This window comes from Eublepharis macularius, chromosome 2 (genome assembly GCF_028583425.1).
Source record: "Eublepharis macularius isolate TG4126 chromosome 2, MPM_Emac_v1.0, whole genome shotgun sequence".
NCBI lineage: Eukaryota > Metazoa > Chordata > Lepidosauria > Squamata > Eublepharidae > Eublepharis > Eublepharis macularius.
The window spans coordinates 165,164,270-165,182,556 of NC_072791.1; the positions used below are offsets into that span (position 1 = coordinate 165,164,270).

At 39.1% G+C, this 18,287-nt stretch overlaps 1 protein-coding gene across 1 annotated transcript in view; it reads right to left on the minus strand.

The window, feature by feature from the left end:
* SEMA5B (semaphorin 5B) overlaps positions 1–18,287 on the minus strand; it is a 377,961-nt gene that overhangs the window by 92,680 nt on the left and 266,994 nt on the right. Inside the window, exon 11 of the mRNA XM_054972564.1 lies at positions 17,973–18,180. Coding sequence (XP_054828539.1) covers positions 17,973–18,180 — 208 coding nt within the window. The remainder of the gene's footprint in view (positions 1–17,972; positions 18,181–18,287) is intronic.

Sequence of the window (18,287 nt, forward strand, 5' to 3'; positions counted from 1 at the left end):
AAAACTCCAGTATGTGCGTGGGAGGTCTATTAGATACCTGGTTTTGTCAAGTGGGACAGAGTCAGTTGAATCAGCAGTGCAAGTTGGATTCCTCAGGTTTGGTGTGAGGAAAGGGTTAATGTGAAAGGTCACACAACTTTCTGAGAAAGAGGGTGGGAATCTCTGGCCCTCACAGTTAACTCAGACAATAGTAAGGAAGGGCAAATGTGCTGAAACCAGCACTGGTCAATACAAAAAGGACTAAATTATCATCAGTGATCCAAACCTTCGTTTCACATGCCACAGTTAACATAAACCATGGTTTCCCTTTATGTGTAAAGCTAGCCCTAGCCTTTGAAACAACTTTAGCAGTTTGATGTAAGAGCTGTGCCATCACTTGATTTAAATGACTGTACACAAGACACAGGAATGTACACATGGGTATAATCTTTGTGGAAAACGATGCAGAAGTACAGTGCTACAAAAATGTTGGCCAACATGTTGTTAGTATGACGTATAAACACTCTGTGTATGAGACTAAATATATTGTCGAAGGCTTTCACGGCCAGACAATAAAGTACGAGAATAAAGTCTGCATAGCTATATTACGTACAAATGATGTATATGTGTATGGGAAAGGTATGCGAAAGAGAAACTGAATGGCTAGAAGGTATTGCTGTCCTCCCAAAAACCAAACCTGCAAATTCTTCTGGTATATTTTAATTCTAGCATTGTTGCTCTGAAGCACAAGAAACATGCAAGTCCTTGAAAAATCTTGATATATCTGACCTTCAGTCATGATGGTTAATTATGCATAATTTGCACTTCTTTTCCTTGTTCCAAATATTCAGCATAATAATGTGTTAAATAAAATGAAAGAATTTAACTTAGAATAGTTTGCTTCTATAAAAAGGAAAATTTTAATAGATGTAAACACACTGAAAAATTCTGGTAAGTTAATTGGGTATTGAATAACTTTTCCATTGCATTTTAAAACCTTCCAGGACAACAAATTGCATTGTGCTTGTTCATATATATATATATATATATATATATATATATATATATATATATATATATATATATATGTGCATGTTTGTGTATGAATGTACTGAAATTGCAGTTGTCTTCTCCATATTATTTTGAATATATAAATTAACCCATCATGGCAACGTATTATATTAAGCATGCCACTGTAGGACCAAACCCCATCTAAGTTATTGGAAAATAACAACAAAGAAACACTTGGCTTCTACAGGCAGTTTTGGTTCATTTCCCCTTCCAAACCAATGATACTGACTTCTTTTAATGGGTTGGTCCCTTTTTTCTATAGTCCTAACATCTTCTGTGCCTTCATAACTGATGGCAGCATCTCTGTTTATGGCCTCAAACAATATACACAGAAAATTATCCCATTCCGTATTCCCTGACACAACTTTCCATCATTTCATAGAGACAATGAGTTCTTTACTGAGCAATTTATTTTCTAAAAAGAGCAAAATAAAATAAACACTACTTGTGCTTGAATATGAAGATAAATGCAACCCTGAGGAAATTCAGATTAAATCTGGATTTATGTTTACATCAGTAAAAAGAGTTATTAAAAATATATGAATAAGCACTGCTCCATAAACGCTATAAAAATCCTCCCACTGTCTTGCCAAGCAAAACCGACCTCTAATAAAAACAGAAATACAAGGGGACCAGCTACAAGGGCAGTCATCCAAACAAAAACTGAGCTGTAGTAAAAGCTCTAATGAAATAGACAGAAATGGATTGTTGAGTTGGGCTTAGGTCAGCCTAAATATTAAAGCATGACCCTATTCTGAACCATGCAGAAAACAGAGAGCCACCAGGCTCAAGGAAGAACACCAAGGGGCACCGATATGAAAACTTCCGTTGTTAATCCCAAAAATCCATACAATAATACAATTCAATGTGGATGCAATGGGAATGCAATACAAAATACAAAATGAATGTAATACAAAAGGCCAATATGAGGCAAGATCAGTACATCTGTAACAAGGCTTAAATAAGCCCATATGCCGGCGGTCCGTAAATAAGTCCAACCGGCTAAACCGTGTCTTTGGGAGGAAGACTTTCCTGTTTGTTTGCGTTCCTATTCTGAATCATGCCAGGCTTAAACCTTAAGACAGCATTTTATGTAAACAGGAATCCTAGAGAGTGGAGCAGAGAACAGGGGTGTTGACCACAGGAGAGAAAGTGAGATTTCTCTCAACAAGGATTGTCTAACAGAAGGAGTTTTCTGTTGCGTGCTGTCAAGTTGACTCTGACCTATGAATGAAAAATCTCCAAAACATCCTATCATTAACAGACTTACTCAGATCTTGCAAACTGGAGGACCGTGGCTTCTTTTATTGAGTCAAGCCACCTTGTTTTAGGTCTTCCTCTTTTCCGACTGCCTTCAACTTTTCCTAGCCTCATTGAATTTTCCAGAGAATCTTGTCTTCTCATGATGTGATCAAAGTACGATAGTCTCAGTTTTGTCCTTTTAGCTTCTACAGAGAATTCAGGCTTGATTTGATCTAGAACCCACTTATTGGTCTTTTTGGTATGGTATGCGCAGAACGCTCCTCCAGCACCACATTTCAAATGCATCAATGTTTTCCTGTCAGCTTTCTTCACTGTCCAACTGTCACATCCATACACAGTAATTGGGAATACCATAGTGTGAATTATCTTGATCTTGGTCCCTAAATAGGCATTTTTATCTAGTTCCCTCACAGCTGCTCTTCCAAGTCTCAATCTTCTTCTGATTTCTTGGTTGCAGTCTCCCTTTTGGCTGATGATTGAGCCAAGGGATCAAGGTTCAAGCATTTCTCTGGACTCAATCTGAATTAATAATGTAATTAATTTAGATGGAGTCCAGAGAAACGCTTGAACCTTAATTGGAAGCTCTCAGTGTGGGAGCAAAAATGACAGAAAGGGTAAACAGCATTTCTAGAATTTTCTTCTCAATTTCTTTATTCCTATGGCCTATGCTGAACCTTCCGAACAGTTACTATAGAAATTTTAGGATTTCTGCCATTTATTTAATGATTGTGTTGTATCTGTTGATCTATCTCAGCTGGTTGTTTTCAGAGCATCAGTTGCCTGAATTTATGGCTGTACTTGATTACAGAAACAAAAACAAAAAAAGAGAAACCTCTGAGTAGAGAAGAAAAAAATAGTGCTAAGCACCAGAGGTTATAAATATTTATAAAGTAATGATCAATTATTGTACATGTACATAAGAGCAGAGTGTAATACAAAACACAAAAAATGTTGTACAGAAAAACAGTGAACAATACAAGGACTCTGACAATACTGCATAGGAACCACATTAGTTCATGCACAGAACTTGGCAATAACATTTGCAATAAAGCACCAATAACACAGCAGTATATGCAAAATCACAGCAGTGACAGAATGCTGGCTAGCATCCATTTTTAGAACTTCTTCCTCAAACTGCGATCTTGTACTTTACGGCTTGCAGTCAAAATAATCAAAGAAATCTTACAGCTTCTAGTCAAGTTAAGCAACAAAAGTCCTATGTACTTGGTTAGAGGATATTGCTTTGTGTTTCTATACCTTTAAAAATTGCAACTTCCCCTTCTTCTAATACATCCAAAACAAGAAAATGACTCACAGAGACAGGTTGCCTAACTCAATTTTCCTATATTGTTTATAGGATTCTCATAATTTTCTTTTGAACCATTTATGATTATGATATTCTGGTAGAAATGGCCCTGGATTTTGTGTACAGTGGAATTCCTGTATAGCTGTAAAAAAGTTGCTTTTTAATATTCGAAGCAGAAATGTTTTATAGTTGGTTAAACATTTTTAATACTAAGTAAACTTCCCACTTTGGAACAAAGTTTGTGAGATCCCAGTGTACATTACCTAACATTGCGTATATACAACCTGACAAGTTTGCTATTAAGATATGTGAAGGAGAAAAAGAAGGCGAACCCTGTGAACTGCTAAAGATTGAAATTGGCCCATTTACATTCCACGATATTAATTTGTACTCCATATTGTTAGATTTTTGATAATTCAGGAAAGTCCTCTGCATGTTCCTGTACAAACTTTTCCATCTGCTCCTTTGATTTAATAACAATTCTCAGGGCTTTGTAGTAAAAGCTTAGTCCTTCTGGGATTTCCCATCTATATCTAATATCTTTATATCTTAGTTTCTGGGTTAATTCCCTATATTTTTTTCTCTCTTGGAGAATCCGTTTTGGCACTTCTTTCATGATCTTGATTCTACCGCCCTCTTTTATTAAACTCACCCCAAAAGAGAAAAACAGTTTTTCATTGGCTAAAAAAGCAGAACTGCAATATAATATGCCTACAAGAGACACATATCAAAGATAAAGATATAAAATATTTAAAAAATAAACAATTGGGGAAAGAATATGTATCATCGTCCAAACAAAAAAAGAAAGGAGTAGTGATTTACATAAATGAGACCACAGAATCAAAATTAATTTTTCAGGATCAAGAGGGAAGATATGTGGCTGTAGAAGTAAATGCAAAAAAAAATGTTGGTAATAGCCCTCTATGCGCCAAATGGAGCAAAAGACCAATTCTTTAAAGATTTATTGAACAAATTAGATCAGGATGTATTTGACTAGATGATATTGGTTGGAGATTTCAATGGTGTAGTGGATTTGCAACTAGATAAAAAATCCAAAACAACTGTCAAAAAATCAGGGAAGTTACCAAAGACTTTTTTTGACTTAGTTCAGCAAGAACAATTGGAAGACGTATGGAGAAAAGAAAATCCAAAAAGTTCAGAATTTACATACTACTCCACAAGACATTTATCATTTTCACGTATTGATATGATTTGGGTGACTAAGGACTTGACTTTATTGACTAAAAAAGTGGAAATTTTACCAAGGGTGAGTGCAGACCATAATCCAATGTTATGGAAATGGACAATGGGGCGGAGAAAATTTAAATGGAGATTAAATGAGGATTTATTACAAAATCAGGAAAATTTGAAGTATTTGAAAGAAGAAACTAAGCAATTTTTTTTGACAAATAACAATAATGAAGTGTCGACACAGATGGTATGGGATGCATATAAAGCTGTAATAAGAGGCAATTTAACACTACTCAGTAGTAAAGACAAGAAAAGAAAACAGGAGAAATGGCAAGAAATAGAAGAAAAAATTCACAAAAAAGAACAACAATTAAGGAAAAGACCAGGGAAAAAGTCGATTATGCAGGAAATTAAAATACTACAAGATCAAATAACAGCTATTAGTAATAAAGAGCTAGAATGGAAACTAAAGACATTAAAGCAGAAGACTTTTGAAGGAGCAAATAAACCAGGAAAGTATCTAGCCTGGCAATTGAAAAAAAAGAAGGAAAAGAAAATAATTAATAAAATAATAGAGGATGGTAAGGAATTGAATGAGCATCATTCAATCAAGCGTGCATTTTTTAAATATTATGCAAAGCTATTTCAAAAGAAAACAGTGAATCAACAAGATATAGATGGGTATTTGATGAATGCCCATCTACCAAGGATACCAGAAGAGATGAAACAAGGACTGAACGCTCCAATAACAGAAGAAGAAGTCAAACAAGCAATTGAAGCGGCTAAGATTGGGAAAGCACCAGGACCGGATGGGATCACAGCTAAATTTTATAAAGTAATGAAAGAGGACCTAGTACCGATTTTAAAAAATATAATGAATGATATGTTTCAAGGAAAAGGCCTCCCAGATAAGTGGAATGAAGCAAGTATCGCTCTGATCCCAAAAGACAATCAAGACCTGACAGACGTTAAAAATTATAGACCTATATCGCTCATAAACAACGATTATAAAATAATGGCAAGAATACTAGCAGATAGACTTAAAATATGGCTACTGGAGTTCATAGAAGAAGATCAGGCTGGATTCCTGCCAAATAGACAATTAAAAGACAATCTGAGAATTGTGATAAATGCCATTGAATATTACGACAAACGCCCAGACAAGGAAGTTGGCCTTTTCTCTGCGGACGCAGAGAAGGCCTTTGACAATCTGAACTGGAATTTTATGTTTGCGACTATGGAGAAGATGGATTTAGGAAATGAATTTATAGAAGCTGTGAAAACAATTTATAAACTACAAAGAGCAACAATTAGTGTTAATGATGACCTGACAGAAAACTTCAAAATAAGGAAAGGAACCAGACAAGGATGTCCACTATCGCCCCTTTTGTTTGTGATGGTCTTAGAGGTATTATTGAGAAGGATTAGAGAAGATGACAGTGTAAAAGGAATAAAAATAAAAGGATCTTCCTACAAATTGAGAGCTTTTGCAGATGATGTGATGTTTATAGTGGAAGATCCTGTACAAACCCTGCCAAGATTGTTGGATAAAATAAAAGAGTTTGGAGATTTGGCGGGCTTTTATATAAACAAAAAGAAGTCAAAAATAATAACAAAAAATATGACCAAGAAAAAGCAGCAAGAATTAAGTGAATTAACAAACTGCGAAGTGGTACGTAAAACCAAATATTTGGGGATAGAGCTCACTGCTAAGAATATAGATTTATTTAAGAATAATTATGAAAAGCTCTGGACTCAAATTGAAAGAGATATGATAAAATGGAATAAACTAAATCTGTTGTGGTTAGGTCGTATTGCTACAATTAAAATGAATGTATTGCCCAGAACGATGTTTTTAATGCAAACAATACCAATTGTGAAAGATAAAAAACAATTTGAAAAATGGCAGAGGAAAATATCTGAGTTTGTTTGGGCAGGGAAGAAGCCAAGAGTAAAAATGAAAGTCTTATGTGATGCAAAGGAAAGAGGAGGAATGCAGTTACCTGACCTAAGACTTTATCATGAAGCGATATGTTTGGTGTGGATAAAAGAATGGGTGTCCTTGACCAATCATAAGTTATTAACATTGGAAGGATATAATAAATTATTTGGATGGCATGCATATATGTGGTATGAAAAATATAAAATGGATGCAATGTTTCAGCACCATTACCTAAGAAGAAATTTATTGCTAACTTGGCTTAAATACAAGAAACTCATAGAAGAAAAGAAACCACTTTGGATTATACCAGCTGAAGTAATCAACCCAAATTTGGAATACCAGGGAAAGGAATGGCTTACCCTCAAAGAACTAACAATACTAGAAAAGGATGAGTTGAAGCTTAGACGAAATGAGGATTTGCCATTCAAATATGGTTGGTTACAATACAGGCAAATTAAAGACTTATTTGACTCAGATAAAAGGAAGATAGGCTTTAGAATTAAAAATTCGGACTTGGAAGAGTTATTATTGGGAGATAATAATAAAGCAATATCTAAAATGTATAAGTTGTTATTGAAGTGGTTTACAGAAGATGAAACAGTAAAGGTTCAAGTGGTAAAGTAGGCTATAAATTGTAATAAAGAAATAACCATGGAAGCACGGGAACAATTATGGAAAAATACCCTAAAAATATCAACTTGTATTAGCATTAAAGATAATGGATATAAAATGTTGTATAGATGGTATTTAACACCGAAAAAACTAGCCATAGCTAACAAACAGTTATCAAACAAATGTTGGAAATGTAAGGAGCATGAAGGTTCTTTGTTTCATATGTGGTGGACTTGCCAAAAGGCTAGAGACTTCTGGTCTAAAATATGTGCTGAAATGTCTTTGATATTACAATATAATGTTGCTAAAAATCCTGAAATGTTATTATTATCTTTGCATTTAGAAGAGGTGAATAGAAAGGATAAGACATTGTTATATTATATGTTAGTAGCAGCAAGAATTCTATATGCTCAATATTGGAAAAATGAAGAAATACCGAATGTGGAAGAATGGACAAAGAAGCTGTTGTACATGGCCGAAATGGATAAAATAACTAGAAATTTGAATGAGAAAGATCCAGACACTTTTTTGGAGGATTGGAAGAAACTTAAGAAATATTTGGAAAAGAAATAAGATGTTAAAGGACAATTGTGGTCTCTGGAGGGATTTTAAATTTTATATAAAAAGACTTTAACGAAAGAAAAACATATCAAGATCTTCACAATGGTAAAAATGATAGCAATATAGTGTAATAATAATAGCTATGAATAAACGGGGGGTTCGAGTGTTGTTGGAAGTCAACAAAGAAAAGGGGGAGGGGAGAGGGTGGGGTATATATCTAAGTAGAAGGGTTAATTTGGATAAATTTAATGTATTAATCAATTATTGTATATTGCCTCATCCAATAAAAATTATTTTTTTAAAAAATGAAATTGGCAAAATTGAGCCATTTCAGGGAATTTTTTATCTTATTTATTTTTTATTTTATTTGCTAACATATTTGAGATAGTTTTAGGGTAAGCATTTGTTTGAAAATTTGCTGCAATTGTGATGTAATTGATGTAAACTCAGATTAGGAATACTGATCTCTTTAGGTAACTGGCTGAAGTCCAGACATGATCACCAGAGGGTATAAGTCATTACTATAGCTTTGTGCCTAGTGGGCAATGTGAAATTATTTTCATCCTACTGCAGATTGACACTGACTAAGCAGTATTCTTGAAACTCAGGACATTAAATTGCCTGCAGATGCTGCAGTAAGAGGAATAGCTCAAAGTAGTTATGTATATTTGGAGAAAATAATTGCAACTGTTCTTAGCGGCCCTTTAGCTAACCTTCAGATCCATGGTTGCCATGTGACACCCCACACACACACACTTTGTCTCCAGAGTGGGCCAAAAAGACCAATCAGTGGGTTCTAGATTAAGGATAAGGATGGAGTCACAATCCATATCAAGAAATCAACTGCTGGCATAGCTACTGTCTTTATCCATGAAAATGTGTACTGAAAAATCAAGCCTGAATTCTTCCTAGAAGCTAAAATGACAAAACTGAGGTTATTGTACTTTGATCACATCATAAGAAGACAAGGCTCTCTGGAAAAGTCAATAATGCTAGGAAAAATGGAAGGCAAAAGGAAAAGAGAAAGACCTAAACGAGATGGCTTGACTCAATAAAAGAAGCCATGTCCTCCAGTTTGCAGGATCTGAGCAAGTCTGTTAATGATAGGACATTTGGAAGTCTTTCATTCATAGGGTCGCCATAAGTCGGAGGTGACTTGACGGTACATAACACACAGCCTTCTCACCCACAAACAATCGCAGCCCATACTTAGAATTTGTTGTGTTGTGGAAAGTAAGATGTTTGTAAAATTTCTGAAATTACATGAACTGACAATATTGTGGTAATGGGCTTAAAAGTTTGAATTAGACCCACATGGGCCCCAGTAAAGTTAACCAATTCCCTAACCCCATGCTCTGGCTCTTCTTCCAGTGTATCCCAGAACATAACTTTGGTTGAGAAAGTGAAACACCTACATGTAGTCACAGCTCATGATCAATTTTTCTTCCTTGCCTGCTACGTTTTTAAAAAATAAAACACTGAGAGGATCCCAAACAAACTGAATAATCACAATCAGCCTTCAGGGTGTAAAGGATATACTGCTACCCTGATATAGTAGGGAAAGAGCCAAAGAAAATAAACAGGGCTGCGGCATTCCTACCTTAAGGATAAAGTCTTCTGCTGTGTTAAAGCCCTCCATTTAAATTATTAGAAAAAGTGCAAAAGATTTTCTGCAAAAGCCATTTTAAAAAAGATCACAGAGACAAAAAAATTAGCATGGAGGCAGGTTATATCCTACCCTGCTACTGCAACTAGTTTACTGGCATGTATTGTAGACTCAACAATAGAGATGGGCACGAAACGGGGAAAAAACAAACCCTGAGTTGCACGGTTCGTCACATTCCACAAAACATGAACTTTCACAAAATTATCCCGTTTCGTGAAACGGTTTGTTAGGTTTGTGCTTTGTCAGATCCCAGGGCCCTACAATGGCTCCCTTCATACTAAGAGATGTCAAACTCGCAGAAAGACTTCAGCAGGCTCTCCTCCAGCCACCCTCCCAGTAGCTCTCTTCAGGCTCTCTTTGCTGACTTTTCCCTCCTGTCCTCCTGCTTTCGGCCGCTGCTGGAAGAAAAGTCAAGTAGAACAGATCTGCTTAGATTTTTCTCTCTTCGGGTTCTCTTTGCTGACTTTTCCTTCCCGTCCTCCCACCCTCCTGCTGCTCTGGCGTGCCCTCCCCCCACCTTCAAGTTCTTGAAGGAAAAGCAGAGCAAAGCAGATCCGCTCAGGATACGCTCCGGGGAGCTTGGGGGCGGGGATGGGAGGGTATGTCAGAGCAGCAGGTGGATGGGAGGTAGAGTCAGAGGAGGGTTCCTGAAGCTAGCGAGCAGCGGCAGAAGGAGCTGCTAAGGCTGCCACTACTCCACCATCCTGTTCATAAAAAAGAAGAAGGGAAAGAGAGACGGGAAGGAGTCTCTGACTACAGTTCCCAGGTAAACTTGCGCAGACCCACATTGTTCAGCTGTCAGGTTGGCAGGGAGAGCTGCCTATCAAAGTTATGTGGGCTAAGATTGGGGTTTCTATGGCAACAAAAAGTCTGCAGATATTCCGGGCCTATGTTGCCTAGGGAACCAATGGATCAGTGCAAGCCTGTCTAGCATCACAAAGCATTTACGAATCAAACGAATTGGCCCCCAAAGTTGTGGATTTCATGAAAAATATGGCCCCACGAAATGCGTTTTCATGATACACGTATCGGCCTGATTCATCACGAAATTTGTTTTGTATTTCGATTTGTGCCCATGTCTACTCAACAACAATATGCTATAAATTACTGCCCAGGAGAAATGCCACACAGAAAGCTATGGATGAGATTAAAACATCTTTTGTGATACAAATTGTGTGTTGATATCAATACAGAGGTAGATGGAAAACCTGTGGACTTTACGTTGTCCAGGGGAGGTGGGATGTTTCAAGGGCCAGAATTTGAATAAAATATCCTTACGAGGCAGTTTTTTTAATGTAATCTATCTAGAAAAATGGCATTCCTTTTGTTTCCCTTAAAGAATTCTGCACAACCAGCAGTTTTTAAGTTTTAACAAAATACATTCCTGCTATGCAAAACCATAGGATAAGCTTGTAAATAAACCCAGTGTGGTGTTATTTTACTGATCACACTAGCTGGATCAAACTGGGTTTAAGGACATTCTATGAGTATATTTAATCAGCAAGAGGCATTAACATAACAAACAGACAGTCACAGTATTTCAACAAAAGTGGCATGATAAGCATCACAATTGGTGAAGCAATATACAATTCTCCCTCATTTGCTATTGATAATTCACTTACAGCGCAATCCTAAGCAGCTAGTCTAAGTAGATTGATTTCAATGGGTTTAGACTGCAGTAACTCTGCTTAGGATTGCTCCACGACACACTTAAACGATCCATAGATGCAGTGCTTTACCATCGCATTAATAAGGATGGTCTCTGGCAGCCCTGAGCATCTCACACTGGCTACTGGGTCTTGCACAGGTGTAGCCAGAACCAAATCATTCCTACTAGAGTTCATTAAGACCTCTGTCATAGCACATCTGGGTCATGCAGGGGCTGGAAAAAATGCAGATATAGCAAAAAGCAGGGGCACTTATGCAAGGTGGATACAGGAATTCAGGGTGAGGTTATGGTTCAATAGGAGAGTGCCTTCATTGCATAAAAGAAGCCCCAGATTCAGTCTTCCCAGAGTCTCCACTTAAAAGGATTGGGTGATAAGAAAGACCACTACTAGAGTCCCTGGAGCACCACTGATGGTCAGAATACACAATATAGACCCTGACCTGATAAACTGATGGTCTGACTCAGCATACAGTAACTTTATTATGTTAATATGATGTTACCAGCTTTGTATCTGGAAAGATATTTTGGACTGGTTCTAAGCAGATACAGTTTCCACCAACACGATACGATATCCTTAACTTTTTCCTAGACTGTGTTTTGGAGAGAAATTAGACAGTCATTAAAAACACTGCTCCTATTCCCACCATGATAATCTGTTCTACAAAGCTAGGAAGTTACACATAGCAAGCAGTGTTGCCCTCATGTCCCTTCCTCTTGCTACCCTTATTTTTTGAAACTCTGCTCTGAAAGCTTAGAGCCTTATGATGCTAGAGCCTCAGAGGGACTCCATCCTTGATACCAAAGCAGAGAGTCATCATTAGGCAATGCTGTCCTCCTTTCCATCACCCCACCAACATTGCAACAGCAGGCATCTTCCCCAGGCCCTGCACTGGCTCTTCTGTCATCACTTCAGTTGCAGGCACCTCCACAGAGCCTCAGGTCACCTTCTCCTTTGGAACAGCAGATGCCAACTCCCATGCCCAACCCTGGGCAACAACCCCCAGCCTTGTAGCTGACTCACCTGCCTCTTGCAGCAACCTCAGCCAAACCCACAGGACTGCTTTGGAAGCCAGGGTGGGGCAAGTACAGGCCCCAAGCTGCCAAGTAGCAAAGAGTCCAATAGCACCTTTAAGACTAACCAACTTTATTGTAGCATAAGCTTTTGAGAGCCACAGCTCTCTTTGTCAGATGCAGTAGGCTGCCAAAGGAGCCCCTGGGGAAACTTCTGAAGCAACAGGGCTGAGCCAGGCAGAGTGCTGTGGTGAGTAGATGCCCTGCCCTAGGCTGAGATGGGAGGGAGGGGCCAGGGAACTGCAGAGTCTACTCAACCCTCTCGCTGGATAGGCTGAGAGAAGGGCTACTCAGGGAGGGTGGGTGTAGTGGAGATCCAGGGAGGTGGGAGAGGGCTTTTTTAAAAGCAGGTTCCTGTGAGGGCTGGGGAGGAAGGCAAGGGACAAGGCAGCTGGAGTGTGCTGTTGGTCCCAGGACAAGAGAAGAAACAAGGTGGTGCAATCCCCTTCCTTACCCATCTGAGACCTGAGGACACCTGCCTTTGGCAGCTGGCTGGCCAGACAAGAGCATTTGTGAGGAAAGAGCCTCACATACAGCAAAACAGCAACAGCAACAGCAAGAGCAAGAGGAGGAGGAGGAGGAGGAGGAGGAGGAGGCTTGTTTGCATCAACTCTGGACCTCTGCTATCAAGACCCTTTTCTCCTGTGATTCCCCAGGATACCTCAGATTTAGGATGATGTATAACCTAATGTTGGCAGGTTTATAAACTTATCTGACAAATGCACCTAACCCTGTTAAAACCATCAATCAAACATTTGGCCCAGCAGGAAAGCTCTTCTACTGACATATTCACCCTTTCAAAAACTACAAAACATTGGTGTTCTTTCTACCTGACCCTGGAGGGAACTTAGCCATCTGTACACAAGTATCCCACAAGGGATCTGAGATACAAAGGGGTATCTCATGGCCTGTTTTCATAGTAGGCTCTGCTCCTGAATTTTAATCCAGAGCTGAAATCACAAGATTCCTCTTCTTCCACCATGACTGGATGCTGAAATCACAGGACCCTTGTCATTAAGATGGGTAAAGTATGCTTTTCTATTTCTTCTATTCTGCTTCCCTTCCTGGAATTCACCCTTCATATCTTCCTACCCACTAACACCTTAGATTATCCCTTTTCTGTTTGCAGCTGCCTGCCTAATTGCCAGCCAGTCCTTCCTTCCCCATAACATCCTTACCTGGCAAGTGATTCCTTCCCTTTTTACTCCAAAAATCTATTCTCATTAATCCCACTGCACCTTTTGGTCCCTTTTGGGGCAGCCTGTCACCTACCCCCTCTCTTTGAGTAGATTTTTTTCTCACTAAGCCATGTTGGAAGAACACCATTTGGACTAAAAGTAACTTTAACTGGGTATTTAGCTTAAAGTAATAGAGCTAAACACTAGGATTGTGCAAGCTAAATGGTTTTAATTGGATTGCCAGATATAAATTACTGTTGTATTGTTGCCACTGAATAGTTCGGTCTTATTCTCTTGTATTACTGTCCTGCTGCCCCTCTTTATATTCTGTATTTTGGGTAGGTCAATAAAATTACTTCCTGGTTAACTACCTGTTCCCCTTCCATCTTTCCCTCCATTCACCATTATCTTCTCTCATCTTTCAGAAATTCAAACTGGTAGGTTTCATGGCCATTTGACTTCCAACTCTAGTTGGTCTTTAAGGTGCTACTGGCCCTGACAAACACAGCTATGCACCTGAAACTATCTACAGAAAAACAGTAACTCTAACTCACTAGAAAAGCGACTACCAGACTGAAGAGAAAAGATTGCAGAACACTTTTAAGTTCTCTATTTATTGCATTTACATCCCACCATCATTTCATTATGGAACTAAAGCAAGCAAAAACAGAACTCCCGTGAGGTTTCTCACCTCTCTGACCAGACTCAGAGCTGCAGAGGTTCCGCAAGGATGTGGATTCAAATGCTTTCAGACTGCACTGGACTCATACTTGGCTACGAATCCCTAGGCGATATGATAGTTCTGCATATAATCCCCAAATTCCAAGCAGCATTTTAATATTGTTAAATATGATACAAGAAAACACTTCTATAAAATATCCAGTGTATTTCAAACACAATTACAGTCTGATACCAGTATTTAGAAAGTCAAAGAAATCTTATATTTTAGCAAAACAAGAAGAGATATTACCCCCCCGCCCCATGCAGCCTCTGACAAATCAGGGGGCATTTGAGATGTAAATGGTGAGACAAACTTGTATAAGATTCAAACATACTTATCTACGACTGAAAGTTAAAAAGAGAAACAAAGGAAATTCAACTCTGCAGGCTGACAAATGCAAGGTTTAAATGTCCAGACGTATTGTAAAACCGTTAACACATCCTGCCCAACAAACACTTTGACTTGCTAGAAAAACATAACACCACACTCATCTCCAGAAGCGTGATGAAAATTCAAAGCCTGTCAACGTTTTGCAAGTTCTCCAAGGCAAGGTCATCGAAGACATACAAACCTTTTGTCCTCAGGCCTCTTGTATGGCAAGGACTGCAGTCAGGAATGAAAATTGGAAACAAAACATTGTTTCCCCCCTTCCATCTTTGAGCTGACAATATAAACGTGGCACTTTTCCAGGTGTCACCTCTGCCAAGAATGAGCAATTGGCTTCAAAAAGCAATTTTTAAAAATCCTAGATACACCAACTGGTATGGCTGTGCTGACCCTGAAGGACTCGGGATAAAGGAGGTACTGGCAGCCAAGATAGGGAGCGCACTGCCAGGTAGTTCATACAGTGTTGTCACAGTCATGTACATGCTATATCTGCCCATAAAGGAACAATACTAGGAAAGGCTGTATACATAGCTAGAAGATGGAAAGCCACGTGCAATATGGCTGGACAGCTGTAAGTTCCCAATGGAATACCAGATCACAATTCTTCTTCTGCCCTTACAGAAATACAAACAAGCCAAGAGGCTGCTTTTCAAGCAGTGCTTTATACATACATACACATGTAATGCTCACGCTCAACACAAACTTGTGCATCATACCACACATACACACTAGGCATATGTGTTCATCTCAGTGTATCACTGTGATCTTAACTAGACACCACAATATATTCAGAAATGGGAACAGAGGCAACAATCACTTGCCTTTCAATTAATATTTTAGCCATCCTTTGTAGAAGGTGGATTTTTTTAAGCTGAGAGCAGACAGTGCAAATAGCTCCTGCCTCCCAGATACAGACTACTTTCAAACAATACAAAACTAACTCTGGATAGCATCAATGAAGAAATTCCAGGTTAAAAGCAATAGGACAATAAGCTGAGAGGCACAGTGTTAGAGCCAAAACACACGTTAAGAAATACCTAGGTTCAGCACGTGTTCTCTTACCTCAAGGTTTGCCGGGATCTGTAGGCGTCCTGGAAGCTTAAAGTTTAGCATTTACAGAGCAGCAGGGAGGGAAATACAGGCGCCGGTATTTCCCTTCCCCTTCCTGCTGCTCTGTAAATGCTAAACTTTAAGCTTCCAGGATGTCTACAGATCCAAGCAAACTTTGAGGTAAGAGAACAAGTTTAGCATTTACAGAGCAGCAGGAAGGGGAAGGGAAATACAGGCGCCTGTATTTCCCTCCCTGCTGCTCTGTAAATGCTAAACGTTAAGCTTCCAGGACGCCTACAGATCCCGGCAAACCTTGAGGTAAGAGAACACGTGCTGAACCTAGGTATTTCTTAACGTGTGTTTTGGCTCTTAGTTCAAACCGGGTCTACTACAAGTACAAAAACCTCCATTGTGTTTGCCTGGGCTGTGTTGAGCTTGTTCAATTAAAGAGGCATTATGTTGGTTCTCCTCTTTTAAAATACACACACACACTTCAGGCACTATTTCTAATTTTCTTTGTAACTCATAATGCATTGTACTGAATATGGCCAGCAAAACCAAAAGTGGAATTCAAGTGACCATTCAGCTAAGTGAGTAATACGAGTCTTCACTGAGTGAACTTCTAAACATTCTAGACTCAGGCTTTGTTCATTCTTTTTTAGATCATCCTGCACAAAGAGCTCAGAGGTGTTCCACAGGGTGGGGCCCCAGAGTACCGTAGTAGTTACAGCGTTGGACTTGCATTGGGGACACCCAGGTTGGAATCCCCTTTCTGCCAAGGAAGTTTGCTGGGTGACCTTGGGTTGCTAAGATTCTTAGCTTAGCCTACTTCACAGGGTTGTTGTTGTCGTGAGAATAAAATGGAGGAGGGAAGGATAATGTAAGACACTTTGGATCTCCAATGGGGAGAAAAGTGGAGCATATAATAAATAAATAAGAGAAACCCAGAAACAAATTTCTTATAAATAAAGCCACAGCAAATCCTGTCACTTCCCCACCTCCTGACTGCTATTCAGGTTCCTCTTTTATTTGTTTACAAACATTATGGTAAATGTCATTATAATGTACAAGCCCGCCCCCCCCCATCACGTTTCCTTGCTCTTCCGACAGGGCCTGCGCTCTGCAAAGTGTGAGGAAGGGAAGCTCATTGGTTGTCGCTCCACTGACTCCCTGTGTTTGGAAGCCAGAGGAACTCCTTATCTCCTAATAAACCCCGGCAAAGCCACCAGACACCCCTTTCCCAGGTTGGGATACTCACAAGGAATTAACCACTCTTTAAGAAAATAAATTCTTTATTAAGTGTTTAACTAATAATTCATTACAATCAATCCAATACAGGGCAGTTCTGAAGCTTAAGAAAATAATAAAGCTATCTTAGCTAGATGCTACATTAACTACTTGGAGCTGAGGTGGAACTTTAGCTCCCGCGTACAGATGGTTGAGTAGCAGCCAGACACTGAAGCGTGCAAATGCCAAAGCACTGCAACCGAAGCACGTAAGAGTAGCAGAAGGCACCAAGTCACCAATACACATGAGGCACCAAAGCACTTGAGGCACTGAAGCACTCAGAAGCTAGGACCATAGGCCAGCTATAGGTTTCTCACTGGCATTGACCAACAGGAAGGCTGGCTTCTGGTAACTTGCCAGAACTGTCTCCTTAGTACTCATTTCTCCCTCCTCCCATCACAGATATGTATCAGTAGGTGCCACTCTGGTTGAATGAAGAGAACATTTCTGTCCTGGTGCAATGAGCTTGCAGAACTGAGTTCTTCATTTGGCTTGTTAACCCATGATGTAACAGGGCTCTGTTGCCTCACGGTCAGAGAGGAGGTTGTTTGTGTTAAGTCAAATCAGTTTCACGGACTATGAAAACAGCATCAAAATATCAACTCCTTCAACTCTGTTTGGGGTGGAGCACTCACTAAAGACAGCCAGGTTTTGATTCCAATTAGCAAAGAGGATGTAATGATTTTGAGAGCATCAGAACCAAACATTTTTGGTCAGAACTGTATGCAAAAAATTAATTCAGATGGGCCACTAACAAGAAACAGAAAAAAATATCAAAAAATGTTCCTTGTTTAACATGGGATTACTCTCTACACAGGATTAATGAGTACGTATGGAAAACAACTGCCTTCAAATTGTTCCCTTTGTTTCCATAGGATATCTGTGCACGTCAGTGTCTTCTGCCTCTCTAAGAATGATGAAGGAAGGTATTCTAAAATGAATCAGACTACAATATGTTCCCCCAGTGCTTTTTCTTTTGAGTTGGCATGGAATATATCACAGCCATAAATTTGCTTACCCTTCTGTTCTGTACATTGAACACCTCTCCAGAGGAATTTTTAGCACTCCATTATTCAAACCCACAAACAGTGATCTGTCACTGTGCAGGATTTGGAGGCTCTGGATTGGCTCCTTTTGGCTGGTGGGAAGAATCTGCATTTCTTCTAAATAACAGCTCCGCAGGCTCTTATTAGTTGTGGAAAGCGCCTTCAAAATGGTGCCATGCTCTAGCAAGACAAGAGGCAAGAGGCAAGTAAATTTCCAAGATGTTGCTTCAGTTTATCATCCAGCAGAGAGAGTAAAAGTTAAGTACATTGTATATGCCCTCATTCTT